The following is a 26,216-nucleotide window of genomic DNA, read 5'->3' on the forward strand; positions in this document are numbered from 1 at the left end:
ACAAAAACAAAAACAGATATGCATACCTGACACAGAAAAAGGAAAGATTAACAGGAAATGTCATGACGATGAAACAAGGGCATCAACGACCAGACTTTAGAAGGGTGTCCGACTCCAATGACAGAGGAAGTAAAGGCCTAAGACCGGGATGGACTGTTGGATTCTCGGGACCACGACCGTAAATGCTCGAGGAGGTGCGGGGAGGCAGGCAGGAAACCTTCCACTGCGCAGGCTACGGGGTGAGCACACGAGCGTCCTTGACCGGCCAAACCAGCGCTGGGCCTCGCCCTTCGTCACCCCGGCCCGTCCCCGCGCCCGGTCCCGCCCTCCGCGGGTCGCGTCCACATACCTGGTTCCAGCCCCTGGCGCGTCCTCCCGGCCGCATCCGGGACTCAGAACAAGCGCCCAGCCCAGCCAGCCCCTCAGCCCGCGCGGGAGGCGACCGGCACTCGGCAGTCTGAGGTGGAAGCCCCGCCCCTCGAGTCCCGGCATGAAGCGGAAGTGGCGTCACACGCGCGCCGGGGTCTCTTCCGCTGTCTCCTCTCTGCGGCGTTCAGCGCGTCGGGATGGTAGTGGTCGTCCGTGGGCCGGCAGTGGTGAGAGTGGCGTGAAGGTGAGGGAAGGAGGATGGAGTCCAGGGACGGGTTTAGGCAGGCTCCCCAGTCGGCGTGCCGTGCCGCCGGGCCGTGCGGTTCGCATGCGCCTAGCTCGCCCGAGACGCCGCCGGGGCCGGCGGTACCCCCCCGGGACCGCTGTGGACCCGCGCGGTGAGGGCGTCCGTGGGGTCTTTGTGTCCAGTGTGCAAGCAACGTGGGTGACTTTTCTCCTGAAGGGAACGCAGTTCTGCTGTTGGGAGTGACCCAGACTCCGCCCCGCGTCCTCGCTTCCTCGGGGACTTGACAGGTGGGAAAGTTGGTTCACAAGGGCCTGTGCTTCCTTTTCGCGTGGAAGAGAATGTTTCATCCGAGAATGTGTTTTTTCCACGCTCGTTTTTTTCTTTTGGGCACACAATCTTAGTCGGAAGGTAATATGCTTTCTCGGATGTGCGTAGTGTGCCTATTTCAGTAGCGAGGTATACGTACGTACACCCCAAGTCTTTGTACTAAAGAGAAACAGGTTTTCATCTACCTTTACATCCCTCCCTCCTAAGCCCGTCCATCCCTACCAAGCCTCAAACCAGGGGACTCCCGGAGAAAACAATGGAGGCATTATTAACCCCACTTTTAGAGTAATTGAATTTCACATTAACAGGACGTTTGGATTAAGTGTGTATTTTCCCAGCATTTTTGTTTCGTAAAATCTTAAACCTAAAGGAAATGTTATGAATGTGTGTTGAAGTAGAGTCACCCACTTTCTCATTTTGTCTGGTTGCTCTCTCTGGATAAAGAAATGTGCTTTTTAGTGGACTGTTAAAAAGGAATTAAATTGCAGGCGTGATACTTGACCTTTAAATATTTGGTGATGTATCTCCTAAAGATAAGGATATTTTGCTGCTAAAAAGATAATACATTGATTTCACCCAAGAAAATTAAAAATGTTCTCTAAAACTAAAAGGTTACACATCGTTTCAAAATATTTTTGAATGTTTTTGGATCTACGCTGTGATTAAGGTTTATATATGACATTTTTTTTTTTTTTATGTTTCTTAGTCTCTTTTAAGCTAGAGCAGAGCTATTGTTTCTTCATAACACTGACTTGGAAGAGTCATGTTCTTTGAGAAACTTATACTTTTTGATATTTGTGATTTTATTTCATGATTTTATTCATGATGTGCTTAAATGTCTTCTGTATTTCATGATTTTGTAATATGGTAATTGGGTCTGGTACAGAGGTTAGTAGACTCTCAGAAAAGGCCAAGGGAATAATGGAGGGGGGTGGCTCAGAGGTGCAAGAGCACCTGTCTTTGGAGTTTTTTTTTTTTTTTTTTAAGATTTTATTTATTTATTCATGAGAGATGCAGGGAGAGAGAGAAGCAGAGACACAGGCAGAGGGAGAAGCAGGCTCCATGCAAGGAGCCCGACGTGGGACTCCATCCCAGGTCTCTGGGATCAGGCCCTAGTCTAAAGGTGGAGCTAAACTGCTGAGCCACCCGGGCTGCCCTGTCTCTGGAGTTCTAAAACAGGTCTGGCCATTGGCCACTGGCAAGTCAAAGACAGAGAAACAAGTGGTGGTGAAACAAGATAGAAATATATGTTACTGAGGCAATACCAGGAAGAGAGGGGAGTAGCATCTCAAAGATGGTCTCCAAAGTTATGAAAATACTTCTAGCTTTTTTTTTATAAGGAACATGTGAGACAAATGTCAGTGTGTACCTGCAGGTGAGCAAAGATCAGGGCAGTCACTGCCTTGAAGTCAATCACATGGGGTCTTGCTGGCTTAGGACAGTCCTTATAGCTTGAGCGGGAGGATTCAGTTTATGCTGAATCAGGGATGCTTTGGACTTTTGAGTTAGATGAGCTGGAAAGAAGACCTTAATCAATTAGAAAATTTGAGGTCAAAATGAGGGGTAGTTGCAGTCCTCTTTAAGTGCGTTATGATTTGTTGGCCATAAGGCCTGGAATTACTCGGCTCTGCCTTTGTAGCACACAAGCAACCATAGACCTTATTAAATAAATGAATATGGCTTTGTTCCAGTAAAACTTGATTTACAAAAACAGGCCCGTGATGTATAGTTTACCAGCTTCAAATCCAGAGGCTTCAAAAGGTTTTTCGCAAACTCTTTTGAGGGTGATGTATATTTCAGCTTATGTTGCATAAAGGAATAAGTGTACATCAAGAGTCATTTTTCTCTCCCTCCCAGTCCATAGTAACTATTCTTCAAATTTAGTTACAATCTTATGAAAATCAGTTACCTAAAGACTAAATTGCAATTTTATGTTGTAATAACTTGTATATTAATGAAAATGAAATGAATGAAATGAAAATTAGAAGAAGTGAATGGCTAGGTAATATAAATTCATTCATATAAATAAATACAACAAGCATAGAGAAAACATACCAGCCCAGTGCAGTTTATGTTTAGGTTTCTGGAATTGGTTTTGAGGTGATTGTTGATGTCCTCATAGTTTTTTCTTTAAGGCCAATCCCCTATTTCCCAGTCCTCAGGCAAGTTTAATGGTGGCATTAGCCCTTGCATTTCCCCCTGCAGTTTTGGCATTGTTTCTGGATTATTATGTCCAATGGTGGGGAATTCCGGGATCCTCTTTTTAGCTTTTACTACCATAATGCTCCTTACCGTATGGGCCAGAGATAAGGGAATTCTGCTAGTTGCCAAAAATTCCAATTATATATACAGGTTTAGGGGAAAGAAAGAAACCCAAATGGGTGGGTGCTTGCCGCACCTGGGTCCAGTCTGAGTTCATTGAAGTTAAGACTTTAAAAAAATCACCTGACTACCATAAGCCTCCACTTTGGTGGTGTGCCATAATGGTATTTTTGGATCCTTAGGAATTAGTGTCCTCTTGGAGACTGAGTACTTCCTTTTCCCCCATGCATGGTCACCTGTAAATGACTGTACATCCCTTTATGAAGAGTCTGTAGGAAGGTTTATAGTATGAATAGTGGTGGTGGTGCAAAATCTTTTGCTGAGGAGTTCTAAGCTTGTGATACAGCCTATGTCTGGAAGTTGGATAAGGGACTGTGATTTTTCCACTGTGGTAAGTCAAATCAGAGTTTTGGTTATTGGACTTGAGACCACTTACATCTGTAGTCTCTGTAACTGATGTTAAAATTCTAGTACACAGGCTGGCAAACTGGACCCTGGGGCCAAATCTGGTCCTCCACCTGTTTTTGTGAATATACCTTTAGACAAATTTAACTATATTCATTGGTTTACATATTGTTTATGGCTTCTTTGAAACCACAGTGACAGACTTGAATATAGCACAGAGGCTCTTTGGCCCACTATGGCTAAAATGTACTGTATAAACTGTTAGGCTAGGTCTGGCAGCCCAGATCTCTGTTGTAATAGGCTGCCTATCTGTTTCATTTCAGGGGATCAGTTAGGCTGGGGTCAGTCAGCCACCACTAACAATCTCTGCAGGCTAAAGCATTCTTTTTTCTTTTTTTTTTTTTTTTAAGATTTTATTTATTTATTCATGAGAGACACACACACAGAGGCAGAGACACAGGCAGAGGGAGAAGCAGGCTCCATACAAGGAGCCCGATGTGGGACTCGATCCCAGAACTCCAGGATCACACCCTGAGCTGAAGGCAGATGCTCAACCGCTGAGCCACCCAGGTGTCCCAGGCTAAAGCATTCTGATTCCTGTTTCATTCCCAGTGCTCTTGATGCATGTGCCCATTATGTCTTTGTCTTTGGCAGTGCAGCGCCACTTACTTGATTTCTGCTACTTTGGGTTCTCATCTTCCCCACTGAAATCAAGGAGTTCATCTTAGCAATGTTATAGCCCCTACAGTCATACCTCATCTATCATGGAGACCAATCACAGAGGCTTCTAGGATGGAGGCTCTCGAGTTATCTGTTTCTCAGTACCTTTGTGGAGAGTCTATTCCCTCAACATACAATGGGGAATGGGGACTGTGTATCATACAGGATAAATCCAATGCAACATTCCTATCTCCCTAAGATTTGCTCTTTCACATTCTATTTTGGAAGTTAAGGCATGTGAACTCATTTCTGTAGGTCACCATTGAGTCTGTGGTACCTTCCAAGCAAGTAAGCTGTTAGAGCTTTCCCCGGGTCCATGAGCTAGTACACATTAAACCCAGACTGTCTGATAAGTACCCCATGTCAATGAATTTGGCCCAGTTTATTGTTACATTCCACCCTTCTTCTGGGTCTGGCATGCTTATAGTTTATTCCCCGACAGGGTACCCTACTTTTTTCTACATATTATTGGAGTTGGAACTATTTCATTGTGCAGGCTTTTTTATCTTACACTGTATTGTATCCCTGTTACCTTGGACTGTGAATTCATTATGTCACTAGGGGCAGTAGCAGGTGGTTTGGGTGGATCTTGAAGAGAAGGAACATTTCCTTTTTTTTTTTTTTTTTTTTGTAAATTTATTTTTTATTGGTGTTCAATTTGCCAACATATAGAATAACACCCAGTGCTCATCCCATCAAGTGCCCCCCTCAGTGCCTGTCACCCAGTCACCCCCACCCCCCCGCCCACCTCCCCTTCTCCCACCCCTAGTTCGCTTCCCAGAGTTAGGAGTCTCTCATGTTCTGTCTCCCTTTCTGATATTTCCCACTCATTTTTTCTCCTTTCCCCTTTATTCCCTTTCACTATTTTTTATATTCCCCAAATGAATGAGACCATATAATGTGTGTCTTTCTCTGATTGACTTATTTCACTTAGCATAATACCCTCCAGTTCCATCCACATCGAAGCAAGTGGTGGTTATTTGTCGTTTCTAATGGCTGAGTAATATTCCATTGTATACATAAACCACATTTTCTTTATCCATTCATCTTTCGATGGACACCAAGGCTCCTTCCACAGTTTAGCTATTGTGGACATTGCTGCTATAAACATCGGGGTGCAGGTGTCCCGGTGTTTCATTGCATCTGTATCTTTGGGGTAAATCCCCAGCAGTGCAATTGCTGGGTCGTAGGGCAGATCTATTTTTAACTCTTTGAGGAACCTCCACACAGTTTTCCAAAGTGGCGGAGCATTTCCTTCTAAGACTCCTGTCTCAAATGAGATTTCCTCAGTATTTTTAAACAGAGGGAGGCTCATTTCAGAAACCAAAGGACAGGAGATTTCCTGATGAGGGAGAGTCCGTGTCTTGTGGATTCAAGATTGTGAGTTTTGGCTTGATCCAACTGGATGTCCTCATTCCAGTTTTCAAGTTCTCATTCTTCCCTCATCAGTGCTCTAATTTTCACTTGAACAACTAGTTGAGATAGACATTCTAATTTTGCTTGTAATTTTGTACAATTAAATTTCATGTTTGATTTTCAACAGTGTCAGTCTTGTGTCCACAAGAAATGTCCTTTTCCAAGAGCTTTCTTGAGGTTTGATTTGAGCTTGTTTTAGTAAATCTGAGCTTGTCATTTTCTGTGGAAGTCCGGTCATAAGAACCTATCCCTCACCACAGTTTTTGTAGTCATCATTACTGAGGTAGCAGCTAAGCATGGTATTCACTTGGACTCTCACACAAGTGCTTCTGTTTGGACATCTTCACAATGAGCCATAGGTAATAGCTTGATTTTCATAATGCAGCTGAGTGTCTTTGAAGGAGCTCAGCTACTGGCTCCAGACCAAAGACTTGATGAAATCAACCCCCAGATCTCATCTTTACAGGTGTATCTCCTGCAATCACTGTCTGTCTCATTTCTGTATAATTCTGGGACTAATCAAGAGACAAAAACCACTCCTTGATTTTTTTTGATATACATGGGAAGAGTAACATAAAGATGTAAAGAGCACTCTGTTAGATCCTGGAGTTGAACAGAGTAAAAGGATGGTCAGATTTGTAGGGATATCTTCTCCCCAAGACTGGGTCACATCTTATTTGCAAGGTATCATTGCAGTCCCTTGATTGTAAAGTTGACTGGGTTTCCTGGGGGCAGAGGTATTCAGCAGGCATTGGACAAACATTTGAAAATCTCTGGGGGGGGAAAAAAAAGAAAATCTCTGGGATATAGCCAAGCTATGTCTGATGGGCAGACATATCAGGTATCCTTGGGAAGTAAGTGTTCAATTTGCAGACGCTCCTGGCTGCAATGGGTGAATGCTCTGAAGACAGAGATCCCCACACATTTATATTTCTAGAGTACTTAACTACATTTCCTAATACCTGGGGTATACTTTGTTAGAGACTTACTTAAAAGTAGTCTAGATTGATATATTTTGAGTGATATGAATCCTGGTCTTGGTCAGTGATCACTGGGTCATAATGTCCTTCAGGCAGATATAATGCTACCCTTAATATGCAAAAAGCTCTCCAAAAGAAAATGGATCCTCATGTCAGACAACACTGTCCTAAAGCATTACTAGAGAGAGTTGTTTATAATAGAAAATTCAGTATCTCCAAAATGATACAATTTAAAAATTTTCATCTATCCCATAATATTGTTGCACAAACTATAAACCAATGCTTGACAGAAATATAAGAAGAAATGGACACATCCACACGTCCAGTGGTAGTTTAAAGAATGTTTTCTCCCTTACTGTTTCTCTAAACAAGAAAATTGTTAGAATAATAAATTTGTGATTGATGTGCACACTGTTTAATGTATCTAGTAATTAACAAATGAGATAATGATCCTCTGGAATGGAGGTGAGGGAATGAACTAGAAGGGTGAAGACTTTTGGGGAAATGAATATATACTATATCTTCTTGTACTGCTCATTAAACAAGTAAACATAAGTGTTGAAGCTCATCAGAATACTTAAGATCTGTGTATTTCATTGTATAGCACTTATATCTCAAAAACAAAACAAAACTAACAACAAAAGGTAAAAAGTGCAGGTGCCACCAAAATAAACACATTTCTGGGCCTGTTCACCCCAAACGATGTCGGTTTGAGACCCCTGGGAGTACCTGCAATGTATACTAAGCATTTGAGATGCAATGTTTGTGGAAGCATGTTATTTCAGAGTTTCGGTCTTTTCATTGGTTGAATGAGGTATCTTGGGTTATGAGAGTTGATTTGGTTTATGGTAATAAAACTGTGGAACTTCCAGTATTTGTCATAATATGAATCCCATTCTGTAGATCAGGGTTTGGGCTGCTGTTCTCTGTTATTAAAGAGTCAATAATTTTCAACATAGGAATTATCTTTTAACTGTATCAGGTTAAAAGATTAAAATAAGAAGGAAGCCTCATTAAGAAAGAAATAAAAATAAAAACTTGGAAGTGATAATATGAAAAAGAGGTTCTGTGGAAAGACTCATAAAATAGATCAATATGGGGATGCCTGGGTGGCTTAACAGTTGAGCATCTGCCTTCAGCTCAGGTTGTGATCCCGGGGACCTGGAATCGAGTCCCACATTGGGCTACCCACAAGGAGCCTGCTTCTCAACTCTGCCTGTGTCTCTGTCTCTCTTTCTCTCATGTATAAATAAATAAAATCTTTTAAAAAATTAAAAAATAGATCAATATGAAGCACAGCCTAATTTGGCATTGCTCCTTTGCCAGCGCAAAGGGCAGTGGACAAACCTTGATTGCTTTGAGCCTCAAACAAGACTCTGCTGAGGTTGTTGAATACTTGGAAGAATCTTCTGAGTTTTGTAAAATCCTTCCAGCATTATTTTTCTTAACATTTTGGGTCCTATTTAGAACAGCCAGTAGTTATTTTCCATTTCTGTCATTATGTTGTTCAAGAAGCAATCCAAAATACTTGTGTATAAACTTGTGTTTGTATATAGGACACTCTTTATTTTCTCCATAAGCACCGATAAACGGCTGTCATTAATAAATGAATATTTTGTCTCTTAGGAATGTTGGGATAGGGCAGCCCCATGGTGCAGCGGTTTAGCGCCGCCTGCAGCCTGGGGTGTGGTCCTGGAGACCCGGGATCGAGTCCCACGTCGGGCTCCCTGCATGGGGCCTACTTCTCCCTCTGCCTGTGTCTCTGCCTCTCTCTCTCTGTCTCTGTGTCTCTCATGAATAAATAAATAAAATCTTAAAAAAAGTGTTTTTAAAAAAAAGGAATGTTGGGATATTAAGCCCTGGGACATTTTCTGTATATTTCACTGTTTTCTGCATAGCGCCTAGCACCACAGTTTCATAAATATTTGTGAAAATAATGAAGGAATTATGATAAATAAAAAGGAGGTGCAGGGCTTCAAGTCCTTAAGTTCCATCAAGCGAAGCTTGACAGTGTTAACCAAATAAAACATTTCATTTTTTTCCTCTTCATAACATCCAGCAGTATTATAGGCCAATGTTGGCCAATGTAGGCCATGTATATGATTAGTTTTTCTGTAGCTGTAATAAAAAAGAAGGAAGTCATGTATATAATAATATACTTTACCCATCTATTCAAAATATTTCAGCATGTAACCCTTAGAAAAACTGAGGTATTTTAAATTCTTGTCATACTAAGTATTCAGAATTCATTGGACACAAAATTTTCATCAGATGTATTTGATATGTGTTTGAATCATGTAATAAGTACATTTGAGAAAGTAGATGTAAGTATTTAAGTTTACCCAAACATAGATAAGTTTTCTAATCGGCAAATCTGCATATGGGTTTTATTTTTTTTTTGCATATGGGTTTTAAACTTAAATTTTAATCAAAGGTAAATAAAATTTAAAATCCTGTTTTACTGACTGCATGTCAAGTACTCAATAGCATATGTGGCTGCTGGCTTACAAAATGTACAGCGCAGGTCTAGGCTGACGGCTGATCATACTTGGGAGTCAACCTCAGGATATCAACCATTTGAGAGAAGTCTAATTGCATTCAGTTGTGGATATCTTTTTCTTAATTGGATGGCATTAGACTAATGATTAGTGTTCTGTGAATCTAGATTTACAGTTATTAAGTAGGGCTAATGAAACCTATTTTATTTTATTTATTTTGTTAAAGATTTTATTTAATCATTAGAGACACAGAGAGAGGCAGAGACCTAGGCAGAGGGAGAAGCAGGCTCCTTGCAGGAAGCCGGATGCAGGACTCAGTCCTAGGACCCTGGGATCATACCCTGAGCCAAAGGCAGAGGCTCAACTGCTGAGCCACCCAGCCGTCCCAATGAACCTATTTTAAAGGGGGATGTTTATGGGCAGCCCCTGTGGCGCGGAGGTTTAGCGCTGCCTGCACCCTGGGGTGTGATCCTGGAGACCCGGGATCGAGTCCCACATCAGGGACATCAGGTGAGCTGATGTATGTACAGCTCCTAGTGAGACATCTGTCATGTATGTATCATCAGGAAATGGTAATAGATATTACTGATTTTCATGCCATAGGTTATAACACTTTTAGTGAATTTCCCATGTCATCTGCAGAGAACATGCATTAATGTTTTCTATTTGGTGATGGATTAGTAATGCTTGTGCTGATTAATGATTGATATGAAAAGTATTTCAGGTTAACACTGTGTCAAGAGTAACGAAGACTGCCATGTTTACTTAGATTCTTAAATTGCACTGAAGTGATCGTGGCACTAAATTTTGCATCAGACATCGCTCTCCCAGGATGGCAGCCATTGATTTGACGCATGGTAAGTCATCGTTGATTCTCATTTTCAGAGGATTCTTAAAGTTCACCCTACAGAATATAGGCCTCAGGGATCTGGACCTAAGTAGTCAGGCTGCTGGTTCACTTAGAAAGAGCTGAATTATGCCAGAGAATGCTGTTATCTAAGTTAGCTTCCTAGTGTATGTATTTTGGGACTTGGTGCTGCATAATCCCATTGATGAGTTTTATTATCTTGGGCAAATAAAGAATCAGATTTCCCAGGGATTAGGTTTCCATACCCGTAAAATAAGACTGTGAACCCTTTCCTTGTAGGTGGTATGTCTTGCATGTCCCTTTTATGGCTCCAAGTGAGGCAAGGGCTACTCTGGTATTTTATGGCAGTAGTGTGTATTTATGTAAAATTTCTTGAGTATGCAGCAATATATGGGAATCTCAAACTAGGATGGAATGACTTTCAGGTGGGTGATTCTGACTAATATGGTCCTGCTGTATTCTAAGTGATTTTTTTTTTTCCTTCCAAGATCTTTCTAGAGATCCTTTTTTTCTTCCTGAGGTAAACACAGAGACAGAAAAGATGGTAGCTGTCTGGCTGAAAAATTATCATCAGGTAATTTTAAAGAAGCATATCAGTCAACAGAATGAATGCCATATTTATATCCACCAGTTGGATACATTCCTTCTAGGCACATCTGTGTCCTGAGCTTCCTAAAACAAATAAACCCCATTCAAGGACTGAATCCCCAGTTGAATTTTTCCTGGAAGTGGAAACTCTCATACTGAAGAGGGATTACCCTGAATATAGTTTCAGTATTTTGCTAATCAATTGAACCTCATGGATACCAGGTGCAAGTTTCCACCTTGCTGTGTGCTGTGACTTGGTAAGGAAGGTGTAAGTGTCCTTTTCTCAAAGAATTCAGTCATCTACTGCAATAGAGGGAAGTAAGAGCCCCTACCCTGGTTTTTCTCAGATAAACTCAAAAACTGAAAAGGTGCCATTAAAGCCATATGAGTGGAGATGAGCATTGAGTGAGTCTAGATGGAGAGAAGAGTACCTAGGACCATAGAACCTTGAGTCTTCCCTCATTCCCCCATGAGCATTGTGGAGATGTGTCTTGTCTTAAGCCAACCCAGGTGCGATGGTTTAGATTGCAGTGACCTTTGAGGATGTGGCAGTGGACTTCACCCAGGAGGAGTGGATATTACTGGACCTTAATCAGAGAAACCTATACAGAAGTGTGATGCTGGAGAACTACCAGAACCTGGTCTCAGTAGGTAAGGCTGCCAACATTTCAGATATATATCATATACTTAATGTGTTTCCAGCTTTGGTGATGCCCTCTGGACATAACATTAATGCATTATAATCTGCAATGGGTGTTCTGTAAATGTGGTCCTAGGGCCAACAGCAACACCATCACTCTGTTTGGAATTTACATTCTTATTAGACTCCACCTTCTGAATTATAAATCTGGGGTTGTTGCCCCATCTTCTGTGTTTCATTGAGCCATCCTGATGGTGATGCACTCCAGTGTTTGAGGACCATTGCTCTAGTGGTTTCCCCATCAGAAGAAAGATCTTCTTTCTTCATCCCCTTTATTTCCTATTTGAATAAATGTTTATGCAAATTTGGCTTTTAGGGATTAGAGTTAACTAATCTTTTGTTACAAGAGATAAATATGTGCCTCTTTTGGTCCTTTTGGTATAATTTCATTGCTTTCATTAGAAATACAGTTTGGGATTCATTGGAAGCTTTGTCATCTCTTTATATGAGCTTCTTCTAATGTACCTTTCGGGGGGCCCCTGGGTGGCTCAGTCAGTTGAGCATTTGCCTTTGGCGAAGGTCATGATCCTGGGGTCTTAGGATTGAGCCCTGTGTCGGGCTCCCTGCTTAGTGGGGAGCCTGCTTCTCCCTCACCTCTCCACTTATGTTCTCTGTTGCTGTCTCTGTGTCTGTCTCTCAAATAAATAACATCTTTTTTAAAAAAAAAAAGTACATTTTCCTCTGGCAGAATATCAACTGTCAAAACCTAAGCTGGTTGCTTGGTTGGAACAACAGGAGCTGAGGACAGTGGAGACCGGAGTTTTCCAAGGTGAGTATTGTTACAAACTTCATTGGTTGGTCTGAAGTATGGGATCTTTGCAACTGTAATGTGTACAATGTTTTTTTTTTTAATTTTATTTATTTATTCATGAGAGATAGAGATAGAGATGATAGAGATAGAGATAGAGATAGATAGATGGGGCGGGGGCAGGGACCCAGGCAGAGGGAGAAGCAGGCTCCATGCAGGGAGCCCGATGTGGGACTCGATCCCGGGTCTCCAGGATCACGCCCTGGGCTGAAGACGGCGCTAAACCGCTGCGCCACCGGGGCTGCCCCTGTGTACAATTTTTAAGATACCTTTTGTCTCAGAGGGCTGAAGCCATTTATCTCTGATGTTTTTGGATATCTTCACTTTCTTTTACTCTTTTACTTAAAATTTCTATGATCTCAATGATCTCTTCTAGTTCTTAAGTTCATTAAGTTCATCATTTTGGTGTATCTTCCTTGTCCACATATTTTTCACATGTCTACTTGATAATGTTATCTTGATAATATTTTATCATTTGACATCATATTTGATTTTTAGAAAATTATTTTTTAGTAAGCCATGGAAATCTGTCCCTACACATTTATTGTCATATTTTTCCCATAAACAAACTGATGAAATCTTTTTTCTTTATTGTCATTTCACCATTTTTCAATGTGAAAATAAAAGAAAGCTAAGTCTTGGTTTAAAATTGTTAAGCCTGTGATTTCTTTCTGCAGATGTTTGAATTTGTGTTTTTGTTTTATTTCAGAATGGGAAATGCGACCTCAAACTAAAGAATCAGCATCTCGCCAGGATTTTTTTGGAGGAAAAACAGCCATTGAAATACAAAAAGTAAGATTGATTAGTGATATTTTTTATATTCCACATTCAAAAAAGATTGGTGGTCCTGTTATAAAATTCAGTGCAAGTGTGAGACATTTGAGACAAGTGGCATTCACCATAGACAAAGTAATTCAGAGATACTCTGCATATGATGATTTGGGATTTATAATCCAAATCTATCGTGAAAATTGTTGCTTCCTAGATACTACAAGTAAATATTCCCAGATATATAACTCATTATTGAGTCTTTACACATTTTCATGAAATTTCAATGGAATGATCATAAGAGTAGCATAGATGGCATCAGTTTTTAGCAGAAGAGTTCCCTGATTCAATTTGAAAGAAATCAGCAGGAACTATATTTATGTAATAAAACTGGTAAGAGTCATCATCATCCTATTTCTTGCATTATAAGGTTGAATTTTATAATCAGTCTGAAAATCCTCAACTTTCATCCTTTTATTAACAGGAAAAGACCCACCATGGAGCAGAACTCTCTGACTGTGAACAAGGTAGAAAAGTCTTGAGTAAACATTTAAACCTTAAGACACATGTGAGAACTCAAAATAGAGGGAACACTTTTGAGCATAATCAGTACCGCAATGGCTTCCTTAACCCACAAAAGAAAAACTCTACTAGAGAGAAGCCTTCTGAGTTTAATCAGCGTGATAAAGTTTTCAGCCTGACTCCACATACAGCGTATGAGAGAACTAGTATGGCAAAGAAGACTTTTGAATGCAGGGACTGTGGGAAAACGTTCATTAGTCATTCACGCTTTCAGACACATGTGAGAACTCACAATGGAAGAGACCTCAATGAATGGAGGCAGTTTCTAAAAGCTTCAGTTTTCCCTGCAGGCCGTACTGAGCATGTGCAGACACATACTGCTCAAGAACTCCATGAATGTAAACAATGTGGGAAGTCTTATGCAGATTCCAAGTGCCTCAATAATCATATCATTCGACTTCACGCTGGAAGAAAACCTTTTGAATGTAGTGAATGTGGGAAAGCCTTCATTACATCCTCACGCCTTTATGTGCATTTGAGAATTCACACTGGAGAGAAACCCTATCGATGTAAAGAATGTGGGAAACACTTCCAGTGGCCCTCACTGCTTCGTAAACATGTTCGAACTCACAGTGGCGAGAAGCCCTATAAATGTCAGGAATGTGGGAAAGCCGTGAGTCGTTCCTCAGTTCTTAATGAACATTTGAGAATTCATACTGGAGAGAAGCCCTATAAATGTAAGGAGTGTGGGAAACACTTCGCTTGGCTGTCAGTCCTCCGTAAACATGTTCAGACTCACAGTGGTGAGAAGCCCTATAAATGCCAGGAATGTGGGAAAGCCCTCAGTAGTTCCTCAATTCTTAATGAACACTTAAGAATTCACACTGGAGAGAAACCCTATAAATGTAAGGAGTGTGGGAAAGCCTTCACTAATTCTTCACGACTTAGTGTACATTTGAGAATTCACACAGGAGAGAAACCCTATCAATGTAAAGAATGTGGCAAAGCTTTTGTTTGGCCCTCAGTCCTTAAAAAACATCTCCGAACACACAGTGGAGAGAAGCCCTATGAATGTGGTGACTGTGAGAAAGCCTTCAGTAATTCCTCATATCTTAATGAACATCTGAGACCCCATACTGCAGAGAAACCCTTTCGATGTGGTGAATGTGGGGAAGCCTTTAGGACTTTCTTATATTTTAATAGCCATTTGAGAAATCACTCTAGAGAGTAACCCTGTGAAAGTAAGTACTGTGACAAAGCTTTCACTAGTGCTCTCATCCTGATGTGACATTTAAGAATTAATACTGGAGAGAAACCATATTAATGTAAGGAATGTGAGAAAGGCTTCACTTGGTTTTCCAACCTTCAAAAACATACAAATTCAAAGTAAAGAGAAACCCTTTGTACAGAATATGGGAAAACCTTCAGTATTTACACATTTGAAGTCACACTGGAGATAAAGCCTGGGGGAAAGCCTTCACTATCTAATCAAGCCAAACTCAACATGTAAAAATTGATACCAGAGAGCAACCCTTTGAATTGTAAGGAATGTGAGGAAAACTTCAGTCATGGCCATGACTAAACACCTAAACACTAAGCACAATAAATTGAGGATTTATGTACATAATAAGCATGACAAAGTGTTATTCCAGTGTATTTCAAAAACATAAAAAGCGACATTGGAGGGAAAACTTGAATATGAGGACTATGGACAGGTCTACAGGTGTCCCATTGAATACATGAAAGAGCTCCTTAATTAGATGTCTATGAAGTTAAATGATGTGGGAAAGCAATCAGTCTCCTACAAACCATGCTGGAGGAGCACAGTTGAAGATGTATGGAACTCAACTTACAGGGTAGCTTCATAGATGTTTTTTGAACATGTGCCACTCTGTCCAGAGCATTTTTGGGAATGGTCTGGCTCTCTGCCCCTCATAGCAATGCTAGTCCAGTCTAGTTTCTATACCTGGTTTGCAGCCTTGCCCCATGTGGGACTATCACCGTTAGACTTAATGTTATACAAGCCACTGGGATCCTCTAGTGTATACTGACCTTGTCTAATATTGTGAAGATGGTGAGCAGTTGAATTTAGTTCATTGTTCAGAGTCCATCTGCAGTGCCTCATGCTGGCAAAGGTGGAGGATATGTGTCTAGATTTCCTGAAATGTTTCTCTCACACCTGATCTTTCTGGGTCAGGAAAGACTTTAGAAACAGTGAGGTTATACCCTGATCTCATAACTCTGGAAAGAGAGCGACATACTCAGTACTAGGTTAGAAAATATTTTTAACCTCAGACAGTGTGTGGAGAGATTGGGAACAGAGAATGTTCTCTTGTTCTTAAATCACCATATCCTGGGAAAGCAATTCTATTCTTTGCCTGTGTTCAGAAACAGCTGCACCTAGCATGTGACATGGTGGTTAGTTTCACATCCCTTCACATGCTATGAGATAGGAAACCTTGTGGCTAGGACAGATCCTGATATTCTGATATACTTTATGCCACAACTGATAGAGACACAGAATCCATCAGAACCTTGTTTCAGTTTTGAGTTAACACATTTATGTACTTGTAACACTTGAGCAGCCTTTAGTTATGTCATGGGTGGCCTTGTAGGCTGCAGCAGTTTAATGTCACCTTCCTTCTGGCTTAAATCAGTAGAGTACACTTCAAATCAAATTTAATGATAAATCCTGATCAGATGTCACCTGGATATGGGGTACCTGGGTGTTTCAGTCAGTTAAATGTCCAGCTGTTGACGTCAGCTCAGTTCTTGATCTTAGGGTCTTGAGTTCAAGCCCTGGATTGGGCTCTGGGTGTGGAGCCTACTTAAAAAGAAGTGACCCAGATACACTCTTGTGTTTGGAGACTGGGATATGGAAGGGATTCTTTTGAATATGGCTGTAGTCTTAACTGCTTGGTGTGTGTTGGAATGTATAATACACTGACTGGCCTTAAGTATTGATATCTCAAAACCCATAAGTTGTAATTCCAGCAATCTGATACCCTCATCATTGTTATTGTGCTGATAACGTTAGCTGATCTCACTGAGCTCCTCTTTTCATACTTGGATTGTCTCCTCCTAAATAAGAATGTCTTCTTCATGGGAAAATATAAACCATTTTCCACCTGTAGGTCTTACTGCTCTGTGATCTTTTCCTATGGGAGAAGCCTGGCAGTCCAGCTCAGTTTTCTTGGTACATTCTAACCAGAGAAGCTTGATTACCTCAGGGGTGTGCACTGTGATCACACCCATGCTGAACTCCATCTACAGCCTGAGCAACAAGGATGTAATGAGCCTCCTGGAAAGGCTTTTTCACCTAGGAGAGGAGCTGTGATGGGCCACTGGCCTTAGAACCAAGAGGACATTGTGAGTCCCAAATGCAAACGTTGTGCATTTAAGTTTATGGTTACTCTCCTCTTGTAATAGATATCTTTTCCTTTATTTCCAAAGCACCTGTGACTTGCTTGTATTTGTCTTTGTGTTTGTTTCTCAACAGCCTCTTCAGTAACTCCTTTGTTGCCTTTCTTCCCTAATTATAGCACCAAATTTCTGCCTTTGGTTGCACTTCCCATAGGCATTCCTGAGATGACCAACATTAGATGGGAAGCACTCAAATCAGATGCTGACATGGATTTCTCAAAAATCATCCTTTCAAATGTCAATATTCACATTCATTTACTTGGTTATTTTTCACATAAAGAAGTGGGATGAAAAGGATACTACAGTTGTAATCGAAGTGCTTGCCATTATCAAAATTGTGCTGTTTTACATGTATAATTTTATGGAATTAGGACATTTCATAGAGATTTTTCTTATTTACCTCATTTTCCACAAAAAGTTTGTGTTTGCAGTGGATTCTACCCTGGAAACGGTGATGTGATTTTGAACTTCCAGTGTAGGACTCTAGATTTGAGTGGTGCTGTGCTTAGGTGTTTTTATGTGGTATATTGCATAGGATAAGTCTGACATATTGCCTCCTTCTTTGCTTTCTGTCCTCTTTCATTCTTCCTTTTCCCTTACCTTTTAAAAAATACTTTATTAATTCCATGAGAGACAGAGAGAGAGGCAAAGACATAGTCAGATGGAGAAGTAGGCTGCCCGCAGGGAACCCAAAATGGGACTTGATCCCCAGACCCTGGAATCACACCCTGAGCCAAAGGCTTATATTCAACTGCTGAGCTACCCAGGCGTCCCCCCTTATTATCTTTGTTTCATTGCGTCTTTATTTTCCATTATTGCTAACAAGACCCAGGTGGAACCTACTTTTCTCAGTGCATGATTGGCAGCTGGTGGAGGGAAAGATGAATGATAAATGGATGTTGAATGGATAGAGTATCCATTTGGAAATGTGAAAGCATTTGGAGATGGATAGTGGTTAACGGTTGCACAAAAACCAATGTACTTGGTGTCAGCTGAATAGAATTGTTCACTTGTTTAAAATGGTGATTCCTTTTTATGCATTTAAACAATAAAAAAGTGACAAAATGGAAAGAAATTTCTTCCTGATATCTTTAATTCCATAATGTAATGGACAATTGAAAATTTTCAGGAAAAAAAATTTAAGACTTTACTTATTAGAGCAAGAGAGCACAAGCAGGGGGAGCAGCAGAGGGAGAAGCAGGGTTCCTGCTGAGAAGGGAGCCCAATGCAGGGCTGGATCCCAGCACACCAGCACCATGACCTGAGCCAAATGTAGACGCTTAACCAGCTGAGCAACCCAGGTGCCCCTAGAGAAATATTTTAATATTAGCCCTCGACAGTGTAGACCAGGATCTCAAAATGTTGATATTGATGTTTTGATGTTTAATGATTTGTTGTAAGGGCTGTCCCATGTATTGTAGGCTTTCAAAAGATTCCTCATGTCAACCCACTAGGTGCTAGCACATAGTTGTGAAAACTAGAAATGATTTTAGACATTGCCTATTATGGTGTAGGAGGCCAAACCAGTCTGACTGGCAGCCACCGGATAACAATTCCATAGGTGCTAGAGTTGATGGTGGTAGCTTTTACCCTGATGGTAGTAAGAGGAAAAAGAAAATTGGGGGGAGGATAAAACATTAGTTTAATCTTGAAAACGGTGAGTTGAGGGACCTACAGAACACCTCATTGGTAATAGTATCTCATATCAGTTGTACTGGTGTGTTCATTGGTCTGCTCTGGTGCCAGTATAAATCAAAGACACACTTCTCTAGTTTGCTTCTCTCCCCTTCCCCAATATATATGCCACCATATGCAGCAAAGAATGAAAAGTGATCAAATACATTTTGGATACTACTGGCCTAGCCATCTTTTTGCTTTGATCTAGTGACATGATAAATTAGGACTTCCTTAAGATGAATACACTGAAATTCCTGCAATAGCAAGACAGGAGAAGATGAGGTTGGATACCTCCACAGCAACAATAATTAGGCAGCCTTCCATGAACAAAAGTGCCATTGCAGCAGTTTTGAAATCCAGGTCGGAAACTCAAAACCCCAGTAGAGCCCACAAACGAGGCTGATTTTGAGAAGGCAGACCTATACCCAGATGGCCAGCTCGCTGACTGGTCCCAGCTATACACCTGGAAACAGCCATTTACCCATCTAGACTTGGCTACAGCCCCATTTGGCCTTGGCACCAGCACCAACCCAGGCCCCAGAAAGACCCATCCACTCATGCCTCTCAGATAATAGGCCTCTGAGATGCAGACTAGGAGCAACCATCCTGTGACCCAGCTCCAGCCTCTCAGTTGTGGTCATCCCCACAAAGGAAGTCAGAAGGTGTGTCCATCTGTGTCCCTGGAGGCAGGCTGGCTTGCTTTGGTCTCCCTGCTGATCTTGAAGCAGCCCACAACCCAGCTTCAGACATATCCACAAAATAGGAGGAATCCTTTTCACCTAGGCACTCGGGAAGACTTGTCCATTGGTGCCCTCTGAGACACACCTGCAGAATTTGGGTCATGAATGTAATAAGCCCTAAGTTAGCTTTATGATGGCTCCAGTCCCTCTCAGTTGTGATCTGGGGCCATTTATGCCTGCCAAGTGACATGTTAGGAGCCCTACCTATCCACACAATCAGAAATATTACTGCTGTCTTTGGACCTTTAACTGATCCCGTTTCTTAGTGTCAGCTCTACTGACCAAGGTCCAGACGAGGTCAGTTGCCCTGGTAACAAGATTGTGTACCATGGACTCCAGAGCAGACCCAGCAGCAGCCATATGACCTGGCCTCAACCCCACATGACTATGGTTCCAGAGGCAAAACCTATCAGTCCATGAACCCAACATGAGACCATGTTTATCCATGAAAACAGTCTATACAGTCTGAAAGAGATGTTTGTTCCTTCAATTACAGAGACACAAGTGACAAGCCCAATTGCCTGCAGACACAGCCAGCATACCATTAAGCAGCCTAAACTAAGCTGACAGATACAGGACTTACTGTACTGATGTGACACTGTAAAAACTGGAAGAGTAATTACTCAGATGCGCAGATATAAAGCAAAGAGGCAATAATCACAAAATTAGATAAACATGATAATTACCAATGGAAGTACCCCCAAGCTGAGCACCTACAGTGGTAAACACAGAAAACATTACCAAATTTTATATATTCACCGCTAAATACTGATTTTTATGACACTAAAAACTGATATGAACATACGCAAATGCAACACTAGTGCAGAAGCGTCTAGAGACTGATACAGGGATTTATTGTTTAATAAAGGTGGAATTTCGAATCTGTAGGTCAAGAGTAATTTGTAGCTTTTTCGTGGCGCCTCCGAGGAGGTAGGCCGCTTCAGGATGAAGCTGAACATCTCTTTCCCAGCTACTGGCTGCCAGAAACTCATTGAAGTGGATGATGAGCGCAAACTGCGTACCTTTTATGAGAAGCGTATGGCCACAGAAGTTGCTGCCGATGCTCTGGGCGAGGAATGGAAGGGTTACGTGGTGCGAATCAGTGGTGGCAATGACAAACAAGGCTTCCCCATGAAGCAGGGTGTCTTGACCCACGGCCGCGTCCGCCTGCTGCTGAGTAAGGGGCATTCCTGCTACCGACCCAGGAGGACTGGAGCTAGGAAGCGCAAATCTGTTCGGGGTTGCATTGTGGATGCCAATCTCAGTGTTCTCAATTTGGTTATTGTGAAAAAAGGGGAGAAGGATATTCCTGGACTCACGGATACTACTGTGCCTCGTCGCCTGGGGCCCAAAAGAGCCAGCAGAATCCGAAAGCTTTTTAATCTGTCGAAAGAAGACGATGTCCGCCAGTATGTTGTTAGAAAGCCCCTAAACAAAGAAGGTAAGAAACCTAGAACCAAAGCACCCAAGATTCAGCGTCTTGTTACTCCACGTGTCCTCCAACACAAACGTCAGCGTATTGCTTTGAAGAAACAGCGTACTAAGAAAAATAAGGAAGAGGCTGCAGAATATGCTAAACTTTTGGCCAAGAGAATGAAGGAGGCCAAAGAAAAACGCCAGGAACAGACTGCCAAGAGACGGAGGCTGTCCTCTCTGAGAGCTTCTACCTCTAAGTCTGAGTCCAGTCAAAAATGAGATTTTCTAAGAGTGACAAAATAAATAAGATCAGACACCAAAAAAAAAAAAAAAGAAAGAAAGAAAAAAAGAGTAATTTGTAATTGGTACTGTATCAATTGGCCATCTTTTCTGGGGAAAAGAAGTGATTGGATCCACCACCTTACCCCACATGTTAAAATATATCCTATGAGGATTAATGATTTCAGTGTTTTTAAATGGATTATATTTAAGAAATAAACTATAAAATTTGTATATAATTGAGAGTTTGAAGGGATTTTTTTAAAACATATTGGGAAATCCAGATACAGTTTTTATTTTTTAAAATTTATTTGAGAGAGAGCACACAGGGTGGAGGAGGTAGAAAGAGTCCCAAGCAGACTGTGTTGAGTGCTGAGCCCTACATGCGGCTTGATCTCATGATCCTGAGATCAGGATTTGAGCTGAAACCAAGAGGTGGGCAGACAACTGACTTCACCACCCAGGCACCCCTTCAGATATAATTTTGAAAACAGGGGATCCCTGGGTGGCGCAGTGGTTTGCGCCTGCCTTTGGCCCGGGGCGCGATCCTGGGGACCCGGGATCGAATCCCACGTCGGGCTCCCGGTGCATGGAGCCTGCTTCTCCCTCTGCCTGTGTCTCTGCCTCTCTCTCTCTCCTCTCTGTGCATTCTCATGAATAAATAAATAAAATCTTAAAAAAAAAATAAGTAAAGTGCTTAGGACAGTGCCCAGCGTAAAGAAAGCACTGTTAGGGTGTAAGTGTTAAAAAAAAAAAAAAAAAAAAGAAAAGAAAACACTTTTTTGCCTACATAAAGATTTGTGCAATAAAACATGAAACACTAATGTAGCAAAAAAGATATCAATAGATGCATACCAAACATTTAATGATGATCATGAGTAGTCTTGATGATATATGTTTTAAAAGATCTTTATTAACTGTACAAAGACAAGCCACTCAAAATCACAGCAAACATGATTGACAAAGTAACCTGAGAACCATTTCTGAATAAGTGAAGAATGCCCAGCGTCAGTGCTCACAAAACAAGAATAAAAATATGAAAAATATACAAAATATCATTACACTGAAAACAAGGAATCAATGATTAGAGTTTACCATTGTGTCCAACATAAACAAACAAAAAGGAAATAAAGCCTAGATATAAGGTTGATGGAATAGAGGCAATCAATATACTAGTTTATGAGTTAGGAAGAGATAAACACTGAAAAAAAATAAGATGCTAGCCATAAATCCCCATTTATTAGTAGTTACATTTTATTATGGACTAATGTTCCAAATGAAAGAAAAGGATTTTAAAATGTGGTTTCAAATAGATAAACTCCACATATAGTATGTAAAAAAGGAGACTATCACAAAACGTACAGGAAGATGAACAAATTAAGGAAAAACAAGCTGATGTAACTACTCTATAGTATTTGACCAACTTTGGGATGCCTGGATGGCTCTGCAGTTGAGGGTCATCCTTTGGCTCAGGTCCTGATCCCGGGGTGGAGGATCGAGTCCTGCATCAGACTCCTTGCGGGGAGCCTGCTTCTCCCTCTGCCTGTGTCTCTGCCTCTCATGAGTAAATAAATAAAATCTTAAAAAAAAACAAAAAAAAAACAAAACCAACTTCATGAATAAGGAGAGTAGGGGCCCTATTCCCTTCTTGCTTTTATCACAAGGAAACCTCTTGGGCAAGAAATTGCATTACTGTATTGCAGATACTCATGTCTTCACACACAGCCTGGCCACCATTGTTCTCCCTCTCCCAGAAATCCATGACTCTATTAACATGTCATTCCCATAGCCAGAATTCTTGAATGTGTGATTTGATATTCCCTTTCAAGGTCTTAAGTTAGCTTGTCACTATCTCATGGATGTTGGCAGAGGAGCTGAGAACGGACATCAGAGACAAAGGCCATAACTGACTCGTGGTATACCCAGCAGCATGAGCCTCAGCATGTGTGAATTGGCTCCCTTTGTCTCCATGTCTCTCAGGAGTTCCAAAGGGTCCACATGGGTGTCCCCATACACCCTGGGTACTGAAGGTGAGGAATGCTGAGCTTGTAGAACCTACTTTATTTAAAGTAGTAAGCAAAACTCCGTTTTCTCAATGAGAGAGATCTCATCTTTTCAAGGTTCCTCACTGCAAAGGTACATCTAACAAATGGCCCAGAGAAAGAGTGATCAGGGACTTGCATTCTTCCCAGGTAAAAAAGGGAATGAGAGCAAGAGAGAAAGGTGCACAGGTGATTCTTCTCCTATTCAGGATTGATTGTGAACCTTGATTTGGATTTTTTTTTTTATACAACCCACACAATTTATTAACCAAATTGAGGCTGTTGGAGTGACCACTCTCAATTTTCATTCATTCCTACCTGCAACACCTACCTTCATCCCGTTCTATTAAAAAAAAAAAGTGAATTTGTGTCACCGAGGCTGTGTTCACAGCACATGGATGGAATGACAAGCACAAAGTCAGACCTCATCACCGTGACACTTATTGCTTGAGCTACAAAGATGATAGGGTCATTTTGCCAGACTGTGGTGCTGGATATAGGGGCAGAAGAGCCTATTATTCTCACTTTCTTGCAGCACAGCTTGAGTAGAAGGGCCTCTCCAGTTGGTAGGGTGGTGTTCACAGGGTGTCTCATATTACTAGGTGTAATTTCACCTTTTCTCCATTCGTCATCCCATGCTTCATCCTGAGATTTCATGGGCTAGGATCAGGTGAGAGAGGGACACAAGATCCTCTCTCCACAACTGAAAGACTTATTTTACATCCCCTACCCTGGCCAGTGTGATTCAGTGTAGATGGTCTCAATGAGCATTTTTTAGGAATAAATATTTTTGTTTATTATTTATATGTGTGTGTGTCTGAACTATGCCCAACATGGGGCTCGAATGCACAACCCCAAGCCCAAGCACTGTACTTCTAAAAATATATTTGAGTATTCTCACTCATGAAGAAGGTGGGGTGGATATTTTGAAAACAAGTGCCTTGCAGTTAATATTGAAATTTGTTCCTTATGCTTCCACAGAATATTTTTTTTAAGTAAACCATATGCCTAACAGGGGGCTTCAACTCACAACCCTTACATTTCTGTGATACTGTGACACCTCCTTTTATATATTTAATTTTATCTTTTTTGCTGAAGGTCTATTTTGTTTATCATTTCAAAAATTCAGCTCTTAGTTTTATTGATCATTTTTATTACCTTTTTTGCCTCTGAAATATTTCCTTTCTGATCATTGTTGCTTTCTTCCTTCTACTACTTTTGGGTTTCATTTGTTCAAGTTTCTTGAGGTGTAAAGTTAGGTTATTTATTTGTGTTTTGATGTTTATGACTTTTCTTCCTTCCTTACTCCATTTGTTATCTCCTGACAGTTGGTAATGGGTCCAGAATAGTGGTTGGTGAACTCTGTCTGAAAAGGACCAAATAGGAAGTATGTTTTGCTTTGCTGGACAAAAAGTCTCGAATTAGTTCTACCTTAGTAGTGTAGAAGTAGCCATAGATCTTAGTAAATAGGGACACCTAGGTGGCTCAGTGGTTGAGCATCTGCTTTTGGCTCAGATTGTGATCCCAGGGTCCTGGGATCGAGTCCCACATTGGGCTTCCCACGGGAAGCCTGCTTCTCCCTTCTGCCTGTGTTTCTGCCTCTGTCTCTCATGAATAAATAAATAAATACATTTTTTAAAAAAAGATCTTAGTAAATAAAATGGTATAGCTGTTTCCCCATAAAACTTTATTTACAAAAACGATAAGATTAAATAAAAAAGAGAAGGTGTCACAATATCATAGAAACGTAAGGATCCTAAGGGACTACTAAGGAAACAGCTGTACATAAAGATCAAAAACAAAAACAGAAACAGGGCAACCTGTAAAAAAATGGATAAATTCCTAAAAACACAACCTCCTAAGACTTCATCATGAAGAGACAGAAAATTTGAGCAGAGCCATTAAAGAGAATCAAGAATAAAAAACCTCTCACTAAAAAAGGTCCAGGACCAGAAGTCTTCACTGGTGAATTCTAACAAACATTTAAAGATGAGCACCAATCCTTCTCAAACTCTTCCAAAAAATAGGGGAGAACACTTGCACACTTATTTTATGATGCCAGCATTACCCTGATTCCAAAACCAAATATACCACCAAAAAAGGGGCCACTATCCCCAACAAACAGATACAAAGATCCTCGAGGAAATATTAGCAAACCAAATTTAGAAACATATCAAAGGGGTCTAATACTATGGATCAAGTGGGATTTATCCATGGAGGCAAGGGTGGTTCTGATGGAGGAGGAGAAGGCAAGCTGAGGACAAAGCAGAAGCTGACACCCCGCAAGCTCCTGGTACCCCCCACTCCCGGGTGGGATATGTGTGATATTCCTCCAGGAACACTTCCAACTACCTTAATGTCAATGTCTTGCTAGAGGGGAAAATGTTACTCTGATAACAGCAAAGCCTCCAGTATCTTGTGGGTCCTCTTTAGCCTATGAAAGTCCTTCTGGACACCTCCCTTTCCTTCCCTCCCCAGCTCCCAGGTATTTCATCAGCTACCCCTCACAGCACCGCTGCAGCACCTCTTTCCGTCCACAGCCCAGTTCATGTGCTTTAATAAAACCACCATTTTGCACCAAACGCTTCTCAAGAAATCTTTCTTGGCCATGGCAGACTTCACCCCACCCCTACATTCAAAAACTACATCAATACAACCCCCCAAAAGCGCCCATTACATTTCCCCATTCACGTCCAGCCCACGAGGGCAGTGCAAGCCAGGGATTTTTTTCTTTTCTTTTCTTAAAGATTTTATTTATTCATGAGAGACACAGAGAGAGCCAGAGACACAGGCAGAGGGAGAAGCAGGTTCCCTGCGGGAAGCCCCATGCGGGACTCGATCCCGGGTCTCCAGGATCACGACCTGAGCCGAAGGCAGATGCTTAACTGCTGACCCACCGGGGCGTCCCTGTTTTTCTAAAGTTGTTTTTTGTTTTGAGTCATCCCCACACCCAAGGTGGGGTTGGAACTTACCACCCGAGATCAAGAGCGGCACACGCCACCTACCGAGCCTGCAGGCTCCCCACGCGCTAGGTCTCCCAGCAGGGCTCCGGGAGGCCTGGAACAAACTCTTGCAACTTCTTCCCTTTCCCTCCCCTTGGC

General features: G+C 41.4%; 2 protein-coding genes across 7 annotated transcripts; both read left to right on the forward strand.

Annotated features, from left to right (window-relative positions):
- The first annotated feature begins 504 nt into the window (after positions 1-504).
- On the forward strand, positions 505-18,036 carry LOC112666459 (zinc finger protein 426-like). 6 transcript variants are annotated; one of them, XM_049098160.1, is made up of 7 exons: positions 505-613; positions 10,054-10,141; positions 10,641-10,726; positions 11,265-11,391; positions 12,111-12,209; positions 12,958-13,040; positions 13,501-18,036. In XM_049098160.1, exons 2-7 carry the CDS (start codon positions 10,117-10,119, stop codon positions 14,767-14,769), a joined length of 1,689 nt encoding a protein of 562 aa, XP_048954117.1. In that variant the 5' UTR covers positions 505-613; positions 10,054-10,116; the 3' UTR covers positions 14,770-18,036. The 6 variants fall into 6 exon arrangements, with proteins under 6 accessions (XP_048954117.1, XP_035558664.1, XP_025313208.1 ...); XM_035702771.1 differs by having other exon boundaries at positions 12,129-12,209; XM_025457423.3 differs by having other exon boundaries at positions 520-613; positions 10,001-10,141.
- A 4-nt stretch (positions 18,037-18,040) lies between these two features.
- On the forward strand, positions 18,041-21,569 carry LOC112666468 (40S ribosomal protein S6-like). Its single transcript, XM_049098165.1, has one exon. The coding sequence runs from the start codon at positions 20,324-20,326 to the stop codon at positions 21,071-21,073; it is 750 nt and encodes a 249-aa protein (XP_048954122.1). The 5' UTR covers positions 18,041-20,323; the 3' UTR covers positions 21,074-21,569.
- Positions 21,570-26,216: the final 4,647 nt, after the last annotated feature.

Source organism: Canis lupus, chromosome 20, assembly GCF_003254725.2.
Source record: "Canis lupus dingo isolate Sandy chromosome 20, ASM325472v2, whole genome shotgun sequence".
NCBI classification, from domain to species: Eukaryota; Metazoa; Chordata; class Mammalia; order Carnivora; family Canidae; genus Canis; species Canis lupus.